Raw genomic sequence first — 22,824 nt, 5'->3', positions numbered from 1 at the left:
AACAGACTAAAAAGCGTTTCATGCATTGATCTCTAAAGTATGACAGCAATGTAGGAGAAGAATGAACTACCTTGTATTACTGTCCATATTATAAAGGCATGACTTTCTATGGTACTAGAATTATGAAATATAATTCATGTCTCAGAACTGACACACACTATGGCTACCAATTCATCTGCTATGCAGACAAGATGCACTTCCTAATTAGGCAAAGCTTTCAGATATAAATTTTGTATGTTTATGATGAATAAAAATTTTAAGTTACCAAGAATTACTAAGATGATCTTAATGCATCATTAACCAATCTCATCAGGCTAAAGTTAAGACTGTACTTTCAATTATAATATTGTGCAGTGCATGGAGAATGTGTAATGCAATACAGAGCACATGTGGTAAGCACTAATTCAAGAACACAGCTTCCCTGCAGCGACTCAACTCTTCCCCAGAATGTCATCTCAACTGGGGAACCGTCTTCAGACTAAATGTAGTCTAAATTTGTTTATTTGATTTTGTGAACATTATTCTTCATAAAATGTGAGGAGTGCACATCTCTGATACAGGAAAGATCTAGCACTCTAGCAATCTTTGGAATAAAACCATTAATCCAAGTTCCTCTAATATCAGGATAAACAAGTCTAAAAAGGTCCATCATACTGATTATTCAATGCCCTATTCACTGCCACTCTCGAATAGCTCAAAGATGAAACGGGTCACTTCTGTGATGATCAAATTAATTTCATCTAAGCAATTGTTAACTTTGGGACTGACTAAGCTGATCAATGAGGCAAATCAGAGTAACAGCAAAAAAAAGCAGAAATTACTGCACATATTTTCGATAAAACTATTTTTTTTTTAGTACAGACATGAACAATTAAAAGTGACACTGAGGTAAAATAAACATATTTTAATAGCAGATTTCTTAAATTATGTCGAAAAATAATTTAAAAAGGTCCAAATATCCATGCTGAATTTGCATTTGTGGTATTATCTTTTCTTATAATTTTAAGTCAAGTTACTGTTGGTATCCACTGAATTTCATGTAATTATCCATAGCTACCAAGTAAAACGTATTAGTACTAAGAACTACTTGATTTTAAACATATTTTCTAAGGCAGTTGTATACACAATGGTCCTCTGAGCAAACTAGACATTTGTAGCAAGATTTCCTATCAATCATTGCATTTATCTTTTTCAAAGTTCTAGTTTGTTAGTTCTTACACCTATCCATAAACCAAACTAACTGAGATTAGTTACTCTGTATTGTCCCTGTAACACATCGGATTTGTAAGCACTGACCAAAAACCTCCACAGATTGAGTGCCTTGTAGTCAAAATGAGACGCTATATGAATCCAGCCTCCATGACGCTAAAGAAAAAGCTTTGCATTGCCCATCTGCACAGTGAATTTGACCCTGTGTTAACACATCTGCTAAGGGGAACTATCTAGCATATTGACAGTTTCCTCAAACTTGGCAGCTGGTTTTCTAAAAAGCAGTTGATAATTGCTTTGTAAAACAATATGGCTTTTACAAAATCTGAAATCTCATCCATCATTTTGATGTCAAAATAGTCTTTCTCAATAGCTATTGAAATTGTTTCAAAAGTTATATCATATATTCTTAAAAGGTGAACTAAAACAACAAAAGACACAACAGATAAAAGCAACAAGCAAATAAATATAAAAGATATACATAGTTCCTAAAGGAGTAACTACAAGATATCTGAAAACACAGTATCTATAATTAGTTTATCATAAATATAAATGCCAGGATTCAGAGTGGATTTTTTCATTTCTTTTTGTGGAAAACCTAGCTAACTGCTATTGTAAATTGGAAAGGAAGAATCCCATCGGCACAGACTATGAACTAGCATCAGCTGTGAAATAGAAATTTGAGCACTAACTTTCATAGAATCATAAAATGGCTTGAGTTGGATTGGGAGGGACCTTAAAGACCATCTAGTTCCAACTCCCCTGCCACGGGCAGGGACACCTTCCCCCAGCCCAGGGTGCTCCAAGCCCTAGTCCAGCCTGGCCTTGAACCCTTCCAGGGAGGGGACAGCCACAGCTGCTCTGGGAAACCTGTGCCAGGGTCTCATCACCCTCACAGGGAAGAATTTCTTCCTTGTCACAGATAGAGTGATGCACTTGTGAGAAGCAGCAGTATGTTTATTGATATAAAACAGCTATTTAGCAAAGTTTGATAGTAAATGTGACAGTGGTTTAACAAGATTCGATGGCAAGGTACACTTGATTATTTATTGCATAGAGGACAGGGTCAGACAAAACCACCAGGGAGACCCTCTGTTTTAAGTCATGATATTCAGAAAGGACCCCCTTGCTTTCTAAGCTCCTCCTCAGAGAAGAGTCTAGGTGCAACTGGATCCACTCCTAGTCCCAGACTTTGTCAACAGTTTATGTTTAAAGAATTAGATATGTGCAATGAATCCTTTATAGCACTTAGAATGTATGAGCATTTCTTGCCCCGTGCCTCCTCTTCTCCATTGCCAAGGCTTATGTTACTGGAAGGTGAAGCTGTCATGCCAGAATCTTTCTGAGAGTTGTTTCATGTGCAGGGGAAGTGATGTACCTTGCTGTGAGGAGAAGGTCCTGCTGCTGCTTCTGTCAGAAATTCATCAAGCAAGTCAGATGTTTCAGGGTCACATTGCACTTAGGTGAATCCATTGAGGTGGAGCTGATGAGAGAAGCTTTGAATGTTGTCAGTTTCAAAAACTCTGCAAGGTCCTCTCTGTCCCAGCACATCCTTTTGGAAGGCTTCTTCATCAATGGCAATGCAGATGATATCATCAACCCACCAAATGAACAGAAACCCGTGGTTTTGGAGAATTTTCCAGAGCTTCTTTGGAAAGGTGAGAGAAGGAAAGTCATCAGCTTCACCAGAGGTCTCCTCTGAGAAAACAGGATGGAATCTGTTGGTGCTGTGGTCTTTACTGCATGTTGGAAATGTTTATTGTCCTTGATAGATGCTAGAGCAACATCACTAGGTGCTCTTTTATCCCATCCCGAAGATGTCTCCCTTTCAAACTCTCTTGTCAGGGTTAGACCAAAGTGGTGTTTAGCTGTAAGCATTTCTCTAGGCAGCTGGGCTCTGTCCTGCCAAATGACAAGCACCAACACACTGGCACTATCTGAATGTGAGTGCCAAGGAGGAGTTCTGAAACATCGCCATGATGCCTGTGTTGCATGGTGGTGACATCACAGCCTGACACCTGTGCCTTGACATGCTGTAGCATCATGAGAGGAAGATGCTGAATAGTGGTTGTTACTTGTAATTTCCAGAGCTGCAGGTGTTTGGACTCAAGAGTAGAGCCATAAATCCAACTGTCTTGAAATGTTGCAGGCAATGCCAGGGCAGTGCTGTGTCCCATTGTCTGTAGGAGCTGGTGGCCAGGGAGGAAGAGGAAAGGGTGCAGTGTTGGGCATCAAAGTGCCCCATTGTGGAGGTTATCCAGTCGGGCACATGCAGAAATGTTCTTGCCCTCTTTGCTGTAGTGGTGGCTTTGGAGCTTCCACTTGAGACCCTGTCTGAGCAAGACTTGTGATGGACAGAGCTGTGGCTGCGGCCAGTGCCCAGCCTGCTGGGTCTGTGGGGTGGCTCCTCCTCTGGGTGTTGCTTCGCCCTGACCATGTAATGCCCTGAATCTCACCTTCCAGCTTCCTGTATTTCTATTTGGGTTCTCCAGCTCTGTGTGGAAATGCATTTCCCAAGCTGTGAAGTTGAAGGGAGATCAATGTCTCTGCCCAGTTCCTCTCCACTCCTTCTCTAGCCTAACAAGATCTCTGTGCTTTCAGTAGCACACCTCCTGTCCTGGGCAGCCTAGGTGATGTTCCCTGATTTCAGAAGTCTCGCTGTGGCTAGTCTGTAGGAGTAACTGGAAGTAAAACACTAAGTACATTTTGAAAATGATACAAAAGGGAAATATACAACTGTCCCTCTTTCTTTGATTGGATGGTTATGCTTTTATTTTATATTTAAAATTCAGGAAGCAAATGAACAAAGTCAATTTTCTGTCAACCTTCTAAGTCAATCCCTTCACTACTGAATCAAGCGTTTTTTTCCGTAAAGGACAGGTTTGATATATAACTGGTGGGAATCATCATTTCTGTTCCCTTCAGCATTTGGGTCAGTCCTTGGGAGGTTTATGAAACCTTGACCTAAATATTTGAACAATAAAGGTGAGGACAATAAGCCTTGGGACCCTGTGGGCAGAGCTAAGTGACAGGAGTTTTGGCAGAGCAAGGAGGGTCTCCTCCAAGTGATGGACCATCCCTGAAGGCCTGGCTCAGGCAGATGCAGGTTGAAAATCAGCTGGCCTTTGTTGTTACCCTGCAGTGCTGTTCAACTCAACAGACTGGGGAAGAAGGGCTGAGAAAATGTGTCTGGTCAAGCCAAGAGGACATAGCTAGGGACAAGTTTGTGCCAGCTACTTCCACAGTAGCTAGCACATGATCTGTATAAAAATAGCTACTACTGAGAACTAGTACAGGTAACTGCCTGATGTATTATTAGTTTTACTGAAGTTCATGCAGATGTGATCAGCTAGAATGAATATTGAGGAACAAGGCTTTGGCCATGGTCTGGGAGAACATGTCTTCTCTGGTCCATCTTTCATGCAAGCTTGGGTACCCTTTTAGTTCTTTATAGATGCTAAGGATCACAAGCTGCTCTTTTGTCCCATCCTGGAAGGACAGGAGAGGTTGAGTCTTCCACCTCAATGAGCTAATCTGGAACAGAGGCAGAGGATGATCCTGTGCTCCTCACCAATAGGCTTAGGCAGCAGCTCTGTTGGTTACTTAAAGTAACCGGTGTCTGTGCAAGCCTACCTAGAAAATTGAGGTGTCCGGGGAATTAGACTTAGAAGGTTGACATCTTTCAAAAGAATGATCATTTTACAAGTGAGCTGTTTTTTTTTTTTTTCTTTGAGAACTATGAGGAGACTGTCTTGTTGACAGAAAATGGTCTCAACCTGCTGCAACTACTAGGCTGAGGCTGAAACCCAAACAGCAGCACTACAGTCTACCTATGCTGATGTCTCTACCTGGGCAGACCTTCCAAGGACTAAAATAGTTGTCCAAACCTGAGGCTGGGTCGAGGTCCAGCATCTGGAAGTCCTCTTAACACCTGAAGGCAGCAATGGATGTCAGCTGGGAGTATGCCCAGCTAGAACTTTGCAAACAAAAATCTAAGTTATCAGAAAATCTCAGCAAGCAGCACAGCATCTGGGAATGCAAGCAGGGGATCTATGCATTAGAAACAATGCTGCCAGATAAGCATGTGAAGTGTCAGTAATTGGAGATGCCTTACTGGGAAGAGCTGAAGAACCCCTTTGCTGTACAAACAACTTCTCTAGGGAACCTGGCTTCCTGCCAGGAGCTTGCCTTTGCGATCTCGCTGAGATGCTGCTGAGTCTGATGAACTTTACAGATTACCATTCGCTCCTACTATTACACATAAGCTACAACTATACTGTAATGAGGAAACTTAGGACCATCAAAAGAGACTATCCATCCCTTGGAGCAATGTTAAAAGGATCAGGAACACAAGTGGCTTTCTATATCCTTCTAATCAGAGGAAAAGTTTTAGGAAGGAGGAAATTAATTGTACAGGTAAATGCTTGGTTGTGTAGCTGGTGCGATACTCAAGGTTTTGGCTTTTATAGTCTCTTGATTCCAACATGTAAGAAATCAGTCAAGTAAGGCAGGACACCAGCACGGCTCAGGAAGGACCTTTTGGTCAAACTGAAGTGTAAGAAGGAAATGCACAGGCAGTGGAATCAAATATGTGTATCCTGGGAAGAATACAGGGAACCTTTCTGAACGAGTAGAGATGGAATTAGAAAAGCTAAGGCACAGTTGCAGCTGAATTTGGCAAGGGGTTCAAAGAAGAAGAAGAGCTTTTACAGGGACATTAGCCAGAAAAGGAAGATTCAATGAAATGTACAGAGAGATCAGTCCTGCAGAAAAGACTTGATACTGATGGGTTACAGATTGGACATCAGCCAGCAATATGCACTTGGAGCCCAGAAAGCCAATCACATTCTGGGCTGCATAAAAACAAGTGTGGCCAATAGGTCAAGAGAGGTCATTGTCCCTCTCTATTCCACTTTTGCGAGACCTCACCTGGAGAATTGCATCCAGCTCTGTGGTCCCCAGCACAAGAAAGGCATGGACCTAATAGGGTGGATTCAGAGGAGGACCACAAAAATGATCAAAGGTCTGGAACACCTCTGTTGTGAAGGAAGGCTGAAAGTTGCTGTTGTTCAGTTTGGAGAAGAGAAGGCTCTGGGAATACTTTACATTCTATAAAGTGGACTTATAAGAAAGACAGAGGGAAACTTCTCACCACAGTCTTTAGTGACAGCACAAGGGGCAACAGTTCTATACTGAAAGAGGTTAGGCTTAGGTTGGACATAAGTGTGTCAGTATGCTCCCCCCAAAGTGACCTGACCTTTATTTCCCATAAATCTGTTCAAGTGATAACCAGCAGTGGCAGTCATAACAGATGTGTCTGGTTGTGATGGCTGCATCTGTCTCAAAGTGGATTTGGGGGAGACAGATAACATGATAACCAAGGGCTAATTTGAGCATGCATCAGCCAAAATACAGCTGGTATGAAAATATGACTGTAAGTCAATCATCTTATTCCATAAATAGTGGACAGCCTAGGGCCTGTTGAGCTCTCCTGCATGGCAGCAGGCTGCATGCCAGGATCTCCCCTTGAGTAGGGATGGTTCTCAAGGTTACTTCTCCAGGTTGAGAGATGCCTTGACAAAACAGATTCTCTATAAGTGATTAATTTTTTCCTTGGGTCATTTCTCAGGTGAAAACACAAGGGTGGCCATTACTTGACAGAACTGTAGCATAACCTTTTGATCAGCCTAAACTTTACATTTCAAATGCCTAGAAGACCTCTTCAAGACTCACACTGATCTTTTGCCATAAGAAGGCTCAGTTTTGGTGTTTTCCCATCTCCCAAGGCTGGCAACTAACTTGTCTTCTTTTGCATGTTTTAGTTACTCTTCCACTACAACCCCAGCTCCAAGAGATATGACCTTCACCTGCTCGAGAGGTGCAAGCAAGGAGCTGGCCATAAGAGGAGAGCAACTGCTGCATTTTCACTGGGCCTTGTTTTGAAGGAAAACCACCCCACAAGATGCCCAGATGTGCAGCCGGGGGGGGACAGCCACTGCTTTCGAGCCTCATGCTCCCTCTCTCTTACCACTGCAGCACAGCCAGGCACCACCTGGCCTCCAGCAGTCTGCTTCTGCTCTCCAGCTCCTTCACCAAGCCATGACATACCTCCCACAAACAACTGGACACCTTGCACACAAGGGCTGGGGCTTCCCTCCTTTCCAGCCTTGCAGCCAGGCACAGCAGCTCTGTAGACCCCTGGGGGCTGCCCTGCCTCCCTTCTGGCACACATGGTTTCCCATGGTTGTCCATGATGGCAGCAACTTCTGCTTCGGCCATGCCAGGGCCACCACACGCTCAAATCCCAGCTGCCCCTCCCAGCCCAAACCCTGCTGCTGCAGGCGACGGGCTTGGACCCCACCACCCAATAAACTACATAAAGTAGACACACTAAGAACCGAGCCAGTAGAGCGTCAGACACCTGGGAATAAACTGTCTCAATAAAAAGCCCTTTCCAGTTGTTCTGTGCTGATTTTACAGCCAAATCCCAGATTGAATTTATATTTCACCAATCAAAACAGAAGCAACTGATCCACAAGCAATTACATGATTTCTTGTAACAATCAAGCTCAGATTCTGAGAAATCTCAGATCTTTCATCTAATTTGAGAACTTGCCAAGATTGCATAAAGCCATATAGAAGTAAAACAAGGTGGGAACATGAATTCAAGTAAGGTTCAGAGATGGAAACACACTAAACGTACCCAAGAAAATTGTTACTGTTAAAAATAAGCCAGGGCTGGGGACATCATTTGTACTGAGCCAGGTGTAGAAGACTTCTGGCCTTGTAATGTGGTCTCCCACAGAGGACACAAAGATTGTGCCTCACTTCAGCTTCCTCTGCCTGTGGGCTCCAACCTGGGGTGCACAAACCTCAGAAGTGAGCAATAATATCCCCTGGGGTGTGGGAAGTAGAATCTAGTAGAACTTCTATTTATATTGTTTACACCTAAAAAGACTAAGAACGAAATTAAGCTTTACTAACATTTAACATACAAATTGACACCAATGTTCCCACTCACTTCATACATCAGAGCATCCCAATGTGTCACATATTGTACTGAGGTGTCCTGGGGGAAGAGAGGGTGTCCACAGCACAGAGGGGTTCAAAGAGGTGCCCTCCCTCATTTGCTCACTTTGAGTTTATTGCCACATAGTGCCGTTCATGTGCACCTGCTTAAGTGGATTTACAAGCTCTATAGTCTTGTTTTAAGTAAACTTCCCCTCACAAAATGGACACAGACCTTAGAAAGCTTCCTGTAAAGAGACCACAGATGAAGGATAATCCTAATGCAAGCAAACAAGAACACAGCAGAGCTGACATTTCTCATGTTCCTCACAGGAAGAGCTTTAGCCAAAGCCTTAACAAAACCAGGGGACAAATTAATTATTTTAGATGAACCAAAGAAATATGATAAATAAAATATTACTATTAAATCACAGTATAGCATTTGATATTTAAGTACTGTAGGTTGTTTAACGATGTACTACACAAAGCTGATGATCAACTTGGAGGAAGAACTAACAAACACTGAAATTCCCTATACTGGTCATTGACACCTAGAGCCCATTTCACTTGGAGCATCTGGGTATTTCTGAGAAGAGTATAAAAGTTTACCTTTTTTTTTTTTTCCAGAAAAGGTGTATTTTGTAACTATTTTATAAAGCGGTATAGCACAATCAGGATATAGAGTATGATTTTTAAATCTAAGAAAATAACTCTTTATTGTAGGAACATACTCATTTTGTCCTGCATGTGAGAAACTTTTCAAATTTAGCTTTGCCTCATTTGATGAATGGACCCTTGGGGACTATTGTCTCAAACAGACCAAAGACAGGTCAAGTCTCCTGAAGAAAACCTGTTCACTGCTTGGAGGAGAGGATTGATATGATGTGGTTTTCTCCACTTCCCTCTGGCACTGCTCATGCTGCCTGCTCTGCCTTGGGTACAGAGTGCAGAGAGGCCCAACAAATCAGCGCTCTTTCTCCCACTTGGACAATGATTGGCCCAGACAAGTGGTGCAGTAGGAAATTGAGATTATAAGGGCAGACACAAGGCTGCATCATCTTGCTGCCTAGAACGGACCACCACCAGGCACAGGGAAGATCACTGGGATGCCATGGACTTTGGGTGGTGACTTGTCTCTTACTCTGTCTAACTCTTCCCTTCTTTTCCAACTTTCTTCCCTTCTCCTTTTCCTCTCTCCCCAGTTTTATTGGGAAAACCTAATGGTTATTTCTGGGTGGGAGCATTATTTCCATTGTTTCTGGAGCAAATAAACACTCAACCAGCGTTGGTTGGACTTTGTTCCTGTGGGATCCTTAGAAACCATTTGCAGAGGAGACAGCAGCCGGTGTGCCTGACACTTTAAAGCATGACACCTCAGTAAATTTAGATTGCTTAATTCAATTGTGATTTCAGTCTATGCAGGGAAGTTTTTTAATCAAATCAGATTAATTTATGTATACTTAGCTGTCCTCTAACTAATACTTTAGTTACATCTCTGCCTCCAATTCCTGTTGCTCGCTGACAGAGGGCCCAAACAATGAAAACAAATCTGAAACAGGGATTCTCACGGCAACCCTACATGGCTGAGTGAAGATAGTACATTCACAGCTGATGAAACAAACTGATTTACCAATCAAAGATAAATTCAGAATGAAGTGGACACACAAGTTCAGAATGTACATAATCATGAAACCCAAAATAAGTAGCTGGAGAAAGGATGGGGAGACTAAAATGACAATCTGGTGAAGGAATGTTGGACAAACAGAAGATTAGTGTCTAATTATTACTTCAATGCCCCTTTCTTAGCTTTCAAGTAATCCCTGAAAAGTCACTAGCAAACTGATATCGTCCTACTTCTGATTTCATTTATACGTGGATCTAAGCAATGAATCTAGAGGTTCTGAAACAACTATTATGTGTTTACAAAATGACATGTCACCATACCCTAGAAAGAGCACCTGTCAAACCTGCCAAGCTAAGTTCTCAAAAGCTAAAGTTAACGTTAATTACAATTTTTAATTTGCTACAATATATATTATAATAGATAATTTAATTATATAGACACCTACCAATCTATTTCATCCATCTGTTCCAAAACCAGAAAGTTATGAAATGATGAAAATATTTACTGCAGAAATCATGTGTCATTAATTGTAGAAATAAGAATATGTATTTGAAAAATGTTATAATTTGCAAAACAATGTAGTTCTGTGTTCCTAGCATCTGAGTTCATGTTGGTAAATTGATCTATTTAGAGATAATCTCAAATATGACTAAGAGATTTCATAATAGTATCTCTTCCATAGCCTCCTAGTTTCTTATCATTACATACAGGTGTACATAATACATAGCTCATTCCTCTGGATATTCATTACTTCCTTAAAATACTGCAGCAATTGTTTATTTTAAAATAGAAACATAGACTCATTTAGGTAGCAAAAGATGCTTGAGATCATTGAGTCTGACAATTAACTTAGCACTACCAAGTCCACCGCTAAACCATGTCCCTAAACACCACATCTACATGTCTTCTAAATACATCCAGGGATGGTGACTCAACTACTTCCCTGGGCAGCCTGTTCCAGGGATTGAGAACGCTTCCAGAGAATAACTGTTTCCTAGTATCCAATTTAAACCTCCTCAGGAGCAACTTGAGACCATTTCCTCCTGTCTTATCACTTGCTACATGGCAGAAGAGGCTGACACCCTCCTTGCTACAACCTTCTTTCAAGCAGCTGTAGAGAGCAATAAGATCTCCCCTGAGCCTTCTTTTCTCCAGGCCGAGCAACCCCAGTTGCATCAGCTGCTCCTCATAAGACTTGTGCTCTAAACTCTTCACCAGCTTCGTTTCCCTTCTTTGGACATGCTTCAGCACCTCAACGTCTTTCTTGTAGTTAGAGGCCCAAAACTGAACACAATATTTGAAGTGCAGTCTCACCAGTGCCAAGTACAAGGGGACAATCACTTCCCTAGTCCAGATGGCCACACTATTTCTGATACCAGCCAGGATACCATTGACCTTCTTGGACATCTGGGCACACTGCCGGCTCATATTCAGCTGGTCTTTGACCAACAACCCCACATCTTTTTCCACCAAGCACCTTCCCAGCCACTCTTCCCCAAGCCTGGGGTTATTGTGACCCAAGTGTGGGACCTGGCACTTAAGTCTTGCTGAACTTCTTACCCATTGATCCAGCCTGCCCAAATCCCTCTGTAGAGCCTTCCTAACATCAAGCAAGTCAACAGTCCTACACAACTTAGTGTCCTCTGCAAACTCACTGAGGTTGCACTCAATCCCCTTCTCCAGATTATTGATGAAGATACTAAACAGAGCTGGCTCCAATACTGCGCCCTGGGGAACACCACTTGTGACTGGCCACCAACTGAAATTAATTCCATTCACCACACCTCTTTGGGCCTGGACCTCCAGCCAGTTTTTTACTGAGCAAAAACTACACCCATCCAAGCTATGGGCAGCCAGTTTCCCCAGGAGAATGCTGTGGAAAACAGTATCAAAGACTTTACTAGTCTAAATAGACAAAAGACACAGAACTCCCCTTGTCCACCAGATGGGTCACCTTGACACAGAAGATCAGGTTAGTCAAGCAGGACCTGCCTTTCAGAAACCCATGCTGGCTGGGCTGATCACCTGGTTGTCCTGTATATGCCATGTGATGGAGCTCAAGATGATCTGCTCCATAAGCTTCCCCAGCACAGAGGCCAGACTGACGGGCCTGTAGTTCTCTGGATCCTCCTTCCAGTCCTTCCTGTGGATGGGTGTCACGTTTACTAACCCCCAGTCAACTGGGAACTCCCCAGTTAGCCAAGACCGATGATCAATGATGGGAAGTGGCTTGGTGAGCATTTCTGCCAGCTCCCTCACTACTCTTGGGTCGATCCCATTCAGCCCCATAGACTTGTGTGTGTCTAAGTGGTGTAGCAGGTCACCATCCACTTGCCTTTGGAATATGGGGGCTTCATTCCACTCCCCATCTCTGTCTTCCAGCTCAGGGGGCTGGGTACCCTGAGAACAATTGGGTTTACTATTAGAGACAGAGGCAAACAAGGCATCAAGCAAATCAGCTTTTACCACCATGTTTCCCCCCCCATCCAAGAAATGATGGAGATTCTCCAAGGCCCTCCTTTCATTGTTCATGTATTTTATAGAAACATCTTTTATTGTCTTTTACTGCAGTAGCCAGATTAAGTCCTAGCTTCTGATTTTCTCCCTGCATAACCTCATAACAGCACTGTAGTCCTCCTGAGTTGCCTGCCCCTTACTCCAAAGGTCATAAAGTCTCCCTTCTTCCGTGACTTCCAGCCAAAGCTCTCTGCTCAATCAGGCTGGCCTTCTTCCCTGCTGTCTCATCTTTTGGCACATATGGATAGCCTGCTCCTGCACATTTAAGATTTCCTTCCTGAAGAATGTTCAGTGTACCTGGATTCCTTTGCCCTTCAGGACGGCCTCCCAAGGGACCCTCTCGATGAGGCTTCTAAAGAGGCCAAAGATTGCCTTCCAGAAGACCAAGGTGGCAGTTCTGATGACCGTCCCCGCTCCTTACATCTCTGAGAGTTGAAAACCCTATAATTTCTTGATCACTATGCCCAAGACAGGAAACCATCACATCACTCACAAGTCCTTCTCTGTTCAAAAATAACAGGTCCAGTGGGGCACCTGGGCCCAAAGACCCTCTAAAGCAGATTCGCACGGGACCTTACACACTAATACCTTCAGCACCCTAAAGCTTGCTCTTCTAAAATCCAGGGTAGTGTCTCTGGTGACAGTTTTGCTCATATTGCCAGCGATTTTAAACTCAACAATTTCATGATCGCTGTGGCCAAGACAGCCACCAATCATCATCTCACCCACAAGACCATCTCTATTTACAAACAACAGACCTAGGAGAGCATCTTTCCTACTCAGCTCCCCTTAGCACCTGCAGCAAAAAGTAATCTCCAGTGCACTTCGGGACTCTGAAATTCAGACTTTTGCAGTGGGTCCGTGCAAACCTCATGAGGTTCAACAAGGCCAAGTTCAACAACTTGCACCTGGGTCAGATCAATCTCCACGATCAGTACAGAGACGGGGATGATGGGATTGAGAAAAGAGAAGGAGGACTTGGTGATACTGGTGGAATTAAAATTGGACGTAAACCAGCAACATGTGCTTGCAGCCCAGAAAGCCAACCGTATCCTGAGCTTCATAAAAGGAAGCGTGACCAGCAGGTCAAGGGAGGTGATTCTCCCCCTCTCCTCTGCTATGGTGAGACACTTCCTGGAGCACTCAGCACAGCTCTGGCATCCCCAGTATGAGAAACGCTTGGACCCGTCGGAGCAGGTCCAGAGGAGAGCCATGAGAGCGATCAAAGGACTGGAACACTTCTGCTGTAAAGAAGGGCTGCGAGAGTTGGAGCTGTTCAGCCTGGAGAAAAGAAGGGTCTCAGGAAACCTTACTGTGGCCTTTCGATACTTAGTGGGAGCTTATAAGAAAGGTGGAGAGAGACATTTTACTAAGTGACAGAACATGGGACAACAGTTTTAAACTGAAAGAGCATAGGGTTAGATTGGATTGACAGAAAACAGTATTTTACATGGGGCTGGTGAGACACTGGAACAGGTTGTCTGCAGAGTTGTGGATGCCCCATCCCTGTAAGTCTTCAGCATGATTTAGTTTGAACAACCTGATCTAGTGAAAGATTTCCATGCCTAGGTCAGGGGATTGCACTGCATGTTCTTTAAAAGGTCCCTTCCAACCCAAAACATTCTCCGATTCTATTCGTTTCCTAGACCTCTTCTGATCTGCTGCATGACAGTCCCAGTTAACATCTGGGAACTTGAAGTCACCCATAAGGACAAGGGCAACTGGTCTGATTTCCCTTTAATTCCTTAGAGACTAATACGTCAGTGTCATCATCCTGGCTGGGTGATCTATAGCTGACTCCCACCACAACATCTGCTTTATTAGCTTTGCCCCTAAGCCTTACCCAGCGGCTCTCAACCGTGTCCCCCCCAGTCTCAAGCAGCCCAACGCCTCCTTTACCCACAGCGCTACCCCTCTGCCTCGCCTGCTCTGCCCGTTTCTCCTCAAGGGCCTAGAACCGTCCATCACAGCACTCCGGTCACAGGACTCTTCCCACCAAGTCTCACTTAGGCCACCGCTGTCATAGCTCTGGGACTGAGCCGAAGCTTCCAGCTCCTCTTGTCTGTTCCTCATACAGCGGGCAGTGGCGTACAAACATTTGGAATGTGCTCCACCAGATTTGGTACCTCGTGGAGCAGACTGAAAGCCCTCACTAGCCCACCGCCACCCTGACCTCATCGTGCTGTCCCAGAGCTTGGCGCTAGTGACCCTGTCCTGCCTCGCACCTCTGCAGAGTCACCTTCCCGAGCAACGGCTGCAGCCGGGGCTTCTGCAGGAGAGGGCAGCCAGCGCCCCTCACGTGGAGGGAGGGCTGCTGCGCTTCAGTGCAACGCACGCCACGAGCAGCAGAGCACAGCACGTGCCACTGCGTTGAAGATTTGTGCTGTGCACCCAGCTGAAACACTGGACCTTGGAAAGAAGAGCTGGCCTGTGCAGGCAGGCCAGCCCTTTTGTCGACAGCCATCTTGTATCGAGCTGCAATGATGGGGTTGGGCTCGTTTCTGTTGGGGCTCCCCCTTGTCCCCACTGCACAAACACCACCCTGAGTCAGCCTCCAACCACCAGACGACCCACAAGTCCTTCTCTGTTCACAAACAGGTCCAGAGCAGTACCTTCCCTAGTCAGCTCACTCACCAGCTGTGTCAGGAACAATCTTACACACACAACAGGAACCCCCTATGCTGTTTCCTCTCTGCTGTATTTCCAGCAGATATCTGGCAAATTGAAGTTCTCCATGGAACAATGGCTAGCCATCGTGAGACTTCTCCCAGTTGCTAGCAGATTATTTCATCTGCCTCTTCATCCTGGTTGGGTTGTCTATAACCATCTCTCACCATGATATCTGCTTTGTTGCCCTTTCCCAACTCTTGCCCATAAACACTTGAACCTTTCATCACCATGATCAAGCTCTACACAATTAAAATATTCCCTAACATAAAGAGCTAACCCACTGCCTTCTCCTTCCTTGCCTATTTCTTTATACAAATCCCTTTACACCATCCATTATAGCACTGATTTTCAATGTTCTTGAACACTACTGAAAGATCTAAGGCTCAACCCTGTATTCCCTAATAAAGACAAAAACCTGTATTTTCAGCACTATATTTTCAGTTTAGCATCACAAATATAAGGTGATTTTCCAAAGCCTCAAACACAACGTAGTTAGACCACAGTACAGGATCTACAAGTCCTCAATCAACTCTTACATCCTTAAGGCTTTTCAGAAAAAAAATAAAGGCAGTTTAGGGATTAACAGAAATAAAAAATGGTCAGCTACAATAATCATAACTCACCGGTCCTTGCTTCCTTATCATTCACTGAGTCCATCAAGTGCTTTAAGTTTTCATGGAATTGTGAGTATCTAATTATCACCAAAGGCCATGTATCCATGAATTCCTTGTTCCAGGCAATAGAGAAGCTCAGAGCACTGAGGTAGAGATCTACAGTGTACAAAACATCTTTCCAAAAATTAAATACTAGTCTCTGCCACAAACATGACAGTAGCTTAATCACTCAAATCTTTACAAAGCAGTTTGAGTGTTCTGTATTTTTAGTTGTCCATTTCAAAAACCCAAGCATTAAACAGTCAGGGCTCGCTAAACACTAAAGTGCTCTTCAGTACAAAAGAAAACAGAAGTGTAATCTGAAAAATAATGTGCATCTCAAACTAGTCAGTTAAGTTGGAGAGTTGACTCTTTGTTTTGTTTTCTTAAACAATACTTTTAGATTCAGTAGCCTTTAATGACGACAGGATAATATTTCAGAGGCAAGTTGTGTGAAGACATAATAAGTATCGTACGCACTCTGTATTATAGTATGTGTCACCGCAGGAAGTCCCATAAATATTCAGTGAAGCTGTAATTTGACTAAGGTTCAAACAGGTGTGGTAATAAGATATGGAACAGCCTATCTTAAAAGAAAAATAAAAATCAAGTATCTGAGAACTGAATACTTCCTTAAAACTATACTACCTCAGTTACTATTACTCATCTTGAAAACTTAAAGAGGAACGTATATGTTCAGAAAACATGCTATTTAATTTGATAAAACAATCAATGAAGCTCTGCTTAATTCTGTGGCTTAAGTGGCTTAATTCTGACATAATAAATTCTGCAATCTTCATGTTTGAAATAGTCTTCAAGAAAGCTACTAAGATCTCCTAAAAAGCTACTGAAAAAAATACTTGGGAGTGCCTTTTTAAGCACTCAGGTGTTAAAATTCCAAGTCTTAAAAAGAAGTTCTGAGGAAAACTTTAGTTTGAATGAAAAAAAAACCCATAAACTTGAAAAAAAAAATATTTCCAGTATTTCTGCAGATCTGTAAGAGGACAAGCAAACAAAAATATCCACCTGTAATAAAAGTGCTAGAAATCTTAACTAGAAGTCTAGCAACAGATTTTCCCTATTAACATTGTTCCCAATAACAATAACACCTGTTAACTAAGCAAACAACTATAACTGCAATGTTGAGGTAGCATTTCAAGTAACATGCTTTCAAGTTCCTTGCCATACAAAATTAAAACTGTTCAGCAATTCTTAAAACAGCTTCCATTAGTTAATCCAGGACTGTAGGAAAAAAGACAAAAAGGCAAGTTTTAAAAAACTATCTTTATTTCTTTGTCTTACATTTAAACAGGGATGTATTTTATTTTTAGATATCCAGCCAATATTCACTTCATTAGCTTAGACAAGAAAAAGGATATAAATGTAAATCGTATTGGCATAACATGAACATACCTGCATTAGTCCTTTGCTTTGCTAGACCACTTTGCTTTGCTAGAAGAAAATGTTCTTCAGCATTGAAATCAAACACTTAAAAAAATATTGTTGAAAAGCAAGTGCCTAGATACTGATCATTTCAGCCAATAAACAGCTTTTATATATTCAAATATTTTAAGTCTATAATATACACATTTTCTTCTTATGTGTATGGAGTTCAGATCATACAAACACTGTACAGGTCAAAAACCTCTGAGAATAAAACTATTCAGGCGTTTGAGAAATACACATACTACATGTACTTACAAATCTTATGAAGCAACAAATTTGGTAAAGTACTAAAGAGAAGGATGTGTTCTCAGATGTCGTCAAGTAATTACCTTTTCAGCTCAAATAAAAACAAAGAAGTAACTTAATGAATTTGAGATAATACCACTAATTTGTGGAGTAGAAACTTATGACCTGTTAAACAGTATGTTTTTAGAGGCCAAGTTCAGGTTTTTTAAAACAAAAACTTAAGAACATGAACAGTAATCAGGACAAAGATCAAAGTATACATATGAGCACATAATCCAAACAACAAAATAAACTTTTGGCTGTTAAGGAAAAATAAATTAAAAAACACAATTCAAAAACTTGTAAATGCAATAATGAATTCAAAGGTGTGCATTTATTTCAAAATACATTTTAAATGCTACCACAAAACAGACCAAAAATAAATAAGTATGCCAAAAGGCATGTGTGGATAAAAAAATGCTAATTAGCTTTAGAAGAATTAAAAAAAAAATTGAGATAATCTGAGTTTTGGTCAACGAATCTGCTTAGTCACTTCCATCTTTCACACCCCTTCTTCAATAACTGGCAGCTACACATGACAAAAGCACACCTCTGTCATTATGGCTTTAAAAGAAGCATATATTTCTGAAAACTAGAAAACAAGCTGCCTAGTCTACAGAACTGTTTGTTCATACTGCAGGCACTTAATTAGACTGTGGGAAAGTACCTGATACATCCTTGCCATCCTACTATAGTAGTGACATTACACTGAAAGACAAGAAAGTTCCAGGGGAAAAAAAAAAAAATCTCAGTAAATTTTAGATGCTATAGGCTAGTGTGCAGAGAAGGGAAAAGTGTAACTCACTTCCAACACATTTGTTTTCTAAATCAAAGAGTAAAATAATTTACAGATATCTAATATTACATGGCACATTCATATTTGCAAGTTAAAGATGTTGTCAATCAATTACTTCAGTGAACATATAGGCTTTAATATTGATTCCATTTTAACCAGATTCACATTTATTTCTTCTTTTATAATTCCTCTGTGGATCTTTTCTGAAAGTATTTAAATCTTACTGGCATTACTGGAAGCATAACTTAAATTGTATAAACTTCCGTATTCTTTGTACAAACTCTCTTGTCATTACCACTGTACTGCAGTTCCACTGTAGGCATAACAAAAGCAGGTTTTTAAACCCAGATGTTACTGGAAATAATTTATCTTCATTAGTATCAGCAGCACTTAGACAACAGTCAACAGTTAAATCAGCCTTCTCAGTATCTCTAGACAGTGACTGTACAACAGTACCACAGACAGGGTTTAATGCTGATACAATTTGACTACAGTATCACCAGTAATACAGGGAGAAAAGAAAAAAATAATCATTGCAAGTGTCAGAAAATAAATCTGAGTATTTTATTATTTTTCTACATGGCTGTGCATCTGTATTTTTCTTCTGCCTTTCTGAAGAAAATTGCTTTTGATACACTGCTACAAACTCAATTAACAGATTTACGACATATGTCTTGAGCTACGACACTGTTAATACTTCCTAGGACAGGAGAAATACTTTAAGTTCAGTTTTGCTGAAGATACTGTTCATTTGTACCATTTCATTGGTCCATTTATTGATGGTCAAAGATGCACTCATATTTGACAAAACCTTAAAGCTTTCAGAAAAGATGAATTAAGGAAAAAAAAGATGGATGCAGGAGAACCAAATCATAACACACAGGCATGACAGTGTTTCTAAGGAAGTCCTTGGAAAACACGTGGTCATTACAGAGTGGTTTTTTGTTGCTTGTATTTTTTTAAGATCACAAGACAGCAGTTGAGCAAATAAGCAGTTTCCCATGTTCTGCTTGGTTCTAGTCATTTGTGGCGCTGAATGCTTTTCCTTTTCTTCCGCTTGAAAAAACAGCAGCACCTGCAGGTGTGAAATGAATTACATATCATATGAAAAGAAATCACAAAACTATATTCTGTTTACTGTGTTTGCTTCACTTGAAGTATATAGTTCAGGTATAGCCAGCACCACAAGGAACACATTAAGCTCTCTATCAGGTGACTGATTTATCATTAGTGAAAGAAACTGAAGTAGAGATTTTTGACACATTTCACCTCTTTTTCAAAAAAAGTAACAAATTAAAAAAGATATAATAAAAATAGCTATTTAGAGTATTGTGTGAGGGCATCAAAAACATGGGCATTTTAAGCAGACTTAAAAATGTAAGAATAAGGAATGGTCCATAATCTGAGTACTCTTTCATAATAACTTGTAATATGCCAAACAGAAGCTTATGATTGTGTCACGAACTGTGCACAGAAGACATTACTGTCACTAACGTAAAAAAAAAAAAAAAAAACCAACAAAAAACAAAAAAACACAATTTGAGCTTACTTTGTCAACCAGAACTTGGAAAAACCTTCCCCAAGGCTATTACTCTATTTTTTTAGAAAAAAAATGTTCATCAACAATACAATTTATTCTGATACAGTGCTGTGATGATATTACTACAGTGAAAAATTACAGCTTTAAGTATATGGAATTATACTGACATCCTTTCTTCTCCTTTATTGCATACTACATGGAGGAAACTAAAATTGACAAATACTGTGAATTTCACTTAGCAAATACAAACCATCTGAAAGTAACTGAAGAAACACTACAAAAGGTAGAAGTGGAGGGAGGGAGTTAGATAATACAGATAAGGACTGCAGGAGTTCATGAAGTATTTTCAAAAGTAAACTAAAGAAGAAAGCGACAAATACACTAATAAAAAATTTTCATTTGCATGTAATGTTAGCCTTACGCAACTCCCAGCTCCTGACCACTACTTTTAAAAATAAAGCTTCCACTTAGTATTTACAATTTGCAATCAAAAGTAAACATGCAAGCTTTCTACATTAACAGAGCTTGCCCCATGGAATTCTGCAGTTTGGTTGTTTAATTCTCACTTGCAGTGCTGTACATTCACGGGTCTTGTCTTAAACGATGAAGTACAACAGAATTGAAAATATAAAGGTGCTGCATCGATAGCCTATCTGTAAGTCCTTAAACTCACCAAGAATTTTATGTCACTAAAATTCAAAAGTGATCATGCTAATTTAATTTGGAATATGGGAAATGGGGAAAACATTAGAAAACAAAGGAGAATAAAGGTCTAAAATTAAGGTTCTACAGGGGGTGAGAACAACATCCAAAGTAAGGGGAGACAGAAGTTACCTTCTCAAAATATCCAAGGGCACCCTGTCGCTCAGTCACTGAATAAGTAGCAGTGGGCAGAGGCAGACCAGAGCTGCTCTGAGAGTTACATAACTTTCAGTAGAAAAAAACATTGGTTATTGATGGAGAGGAAGCCCAAAATTAAAACTTAGTAGGGGAAACAACATAGATAAATATTTTTACAGCTGGCAGAAACAGACTGTACTTTTTAACTTTAAAGTACTTCTAAAAGAGACATAAATGTTTTGAATGCTTGTAGCCACCAACTGCAAGTGAAATAACTACTAAGCCTCTTTCTTAGCATCTGTCTACAACCACTAACATCTACTATTACTTAAGCTTTAAATTTATATGCAGATGTATGGAACCCAATTTAATTTAATCTTTCTTCTCTCACCTCAGTCTTTTCCCAAATATTTTATATAAGTATATACGATAAACTTCATATTGAAATACAACATTTTACAGTGCTCCCTCCCTTTCACTGTGAATTATCCCGTGATCCTATAAATGAGGACATCTTACTCTGGACTGTGACAACAAATCACTTTTCCACCTGTTTCAGACTAGGAGGCCTCACAGAAAGCTTACAGAAAAATTTTGTCTTGATTCATAATTTTAGTATATACAGAACACAGGTTAGGTAAGTAACTGTAGGAAGATGAAAGTGTGGCAGACAGCTAATTTATATTCATAGAATTATAGAATGGTTTAGGTTTGGAAAGGACCTTAAAGACCATCTAGTTCCAACCCCCTGCCCCGGGCAGGGCCCCCTTCCCCCAGCCCAGGGTGCTCCAAGCCCCTTCAACCTGGCCTTGAGCCCTTCCAGGGAGGGGGCAGCCACAGCTGCTCTGGGCACCCTGGGCCAGCGCCTCACCACCCACACAGGGAAGAATTTCTTCCTTATATCTAATCTAAATCTACCCTCTTTCAGTTTAAAACCTTTACCCCTCATCCTATCACTATACCCCCTGATAAAGAGTCCCTCCCCATCTTTCCTGTATGGCCCATTGAAGTACTGGAAGGCTACTATAAGGTCTCCCCAGAGCCTTCTCCCCTCCAGGCTGAATACCACCAACTCTCAGTCTGCCCTCATAAGGGAGGTGATCCAGCCCCCTAATCATCTTCATGGCCTCCTCTGGAACCACTTGAGCATATATTCTAGAAAAACAATCTAGAATTTTCACTCTTCACTGTTTAACTTCATTTTGCTTATATAGAACAGGTCTCAAAGAACAGCAGATGACAGGTCTTAAATATCTAGAACTACTTGGATCTGCTGTGCAATTCAAAAACACTTTAGGTTTTCTTGCTTTCCTTCCCAGAAGATTTTAACCCATCCTCGTTGCAAATCTGATAGTGTCCTCTATTCCTTCTCCACAGCCTATTTAGTTTGCTACTTCTCTGTCAGACAGAGAAAAAAGGCATCATGCAATGGGAAATTCTAACTTTAACTAACATAAAAGCTCTGCTTTTTGTAATCTCCTGATCTTCTAGAGTTTGCATAATACTATTACAGAGAGTATAATTTCTAATAGCAGTTGTTGTTTGTTTTAATTATAATAACTATTCAACTGTATTCAGGTGCAGGCAATTTCACTGAATGCTGAAGACTTACCTAGTGTGGGAAAATAAATCCCTTATCTATATATATATAAATCCCTTACCAATTGATATGTCAATATCAGTACAAATTCCCTAGAGCATTGTAAACCACAGAACTGTCCTGGAATCTTACTGAAATGTATATTTATCAGCCTACAGGTGCTAGACCTGTCAAACCTTCCAATGCCAAATAAATGTAATTTAAAAATATATGCACCTTTACATAGGAATAAGACAGGTCAGAAAACATAATAAATAATAAATTTTATGAAAGAAATGTAACCCTGAAATTAGAGATCCATAGTGCATAATCTCTTGAAGAGTAGAATTTATAACAGAAATGCAGACATGCTGCTAAGAATACTGTCACTAGAGGGTGTCATTATCACTTTTTATATATATATATATACACAATTTATTGCTTGAGGTCGTATTTAAAACTACAGGTAGGAGCATTATTAATGAGTATTAAGCTATAAATCTATGACATTATTCAATACGGATGCAAAATGCATAAGAATATAATTGAAAATCTCTAATTCTAGGAAAGGAACTTTTTTTCTTTTTAAAGAAAGAATTTAGTAACTGCTAAACTTTTCCTCTAGAGTATAAAACATTTCTATAGCAGGCAGTATAA

The 22,824-nt window shown here is 40.9% G+C and overlaps 1 protein-coding gene across 6 annotated transcripts in view; it reads right to left on the bottom strand.

The window, feature by feature from the left end:
• Positions 1-16,970: 16,970 nt before the first annotated feature.
• The window catches only part of CSNK1G3 (casein kinase 1 gamma 3), a 92,580-nt gene continuing 86,726 nt past the window's right edge, over positions 16,971-22,824 (bottom strand). For 2 of the 6 annotated variants that reach the window (XM_042787765.1, XM_042787768.1), the window contains exons 14-15: positions 20,583-20,675; positions 19,173-19,283 (exon numbers count right to left, since the gene is read on the bottom strand). In XM_042787765.1, the coding sequence (XP_042643699.1) occupies positions 20,618-20,675 (58 nt within the window). In that variant the 3' untranslated portion in view covers positions 19,173-19,283; positions 20,583-20,617. Of the gene's footprint in view, positions 19,284-20,582; positions 20,676-22,824 lie in introns of all 6 variants that reach the window. The other 4 variants (XM_042787764.1, XM_032984032.2, XM_042787767.1 and 1 more) reach the window with 2 other exon arrangements.

Source organism: Tyto alba, unplaced genomic scaffold, assembly GCF_018691265.1.
Source record: "Tyto alba isolate M040663 unplaced genomic scaffold, T.alba_DEE_v4.0 Super-Scaffold_13, whole genome shotgun sequence".
NCBI classification, from domain to species: Eukaryota; Metazoa; Chordata; class Aves; order Strigiformes; family Tytonidae; genus Tyto; species Tyto alba.
This window is presented reverse-complemented; position numbering and strand designations above follow the sequence as displayed.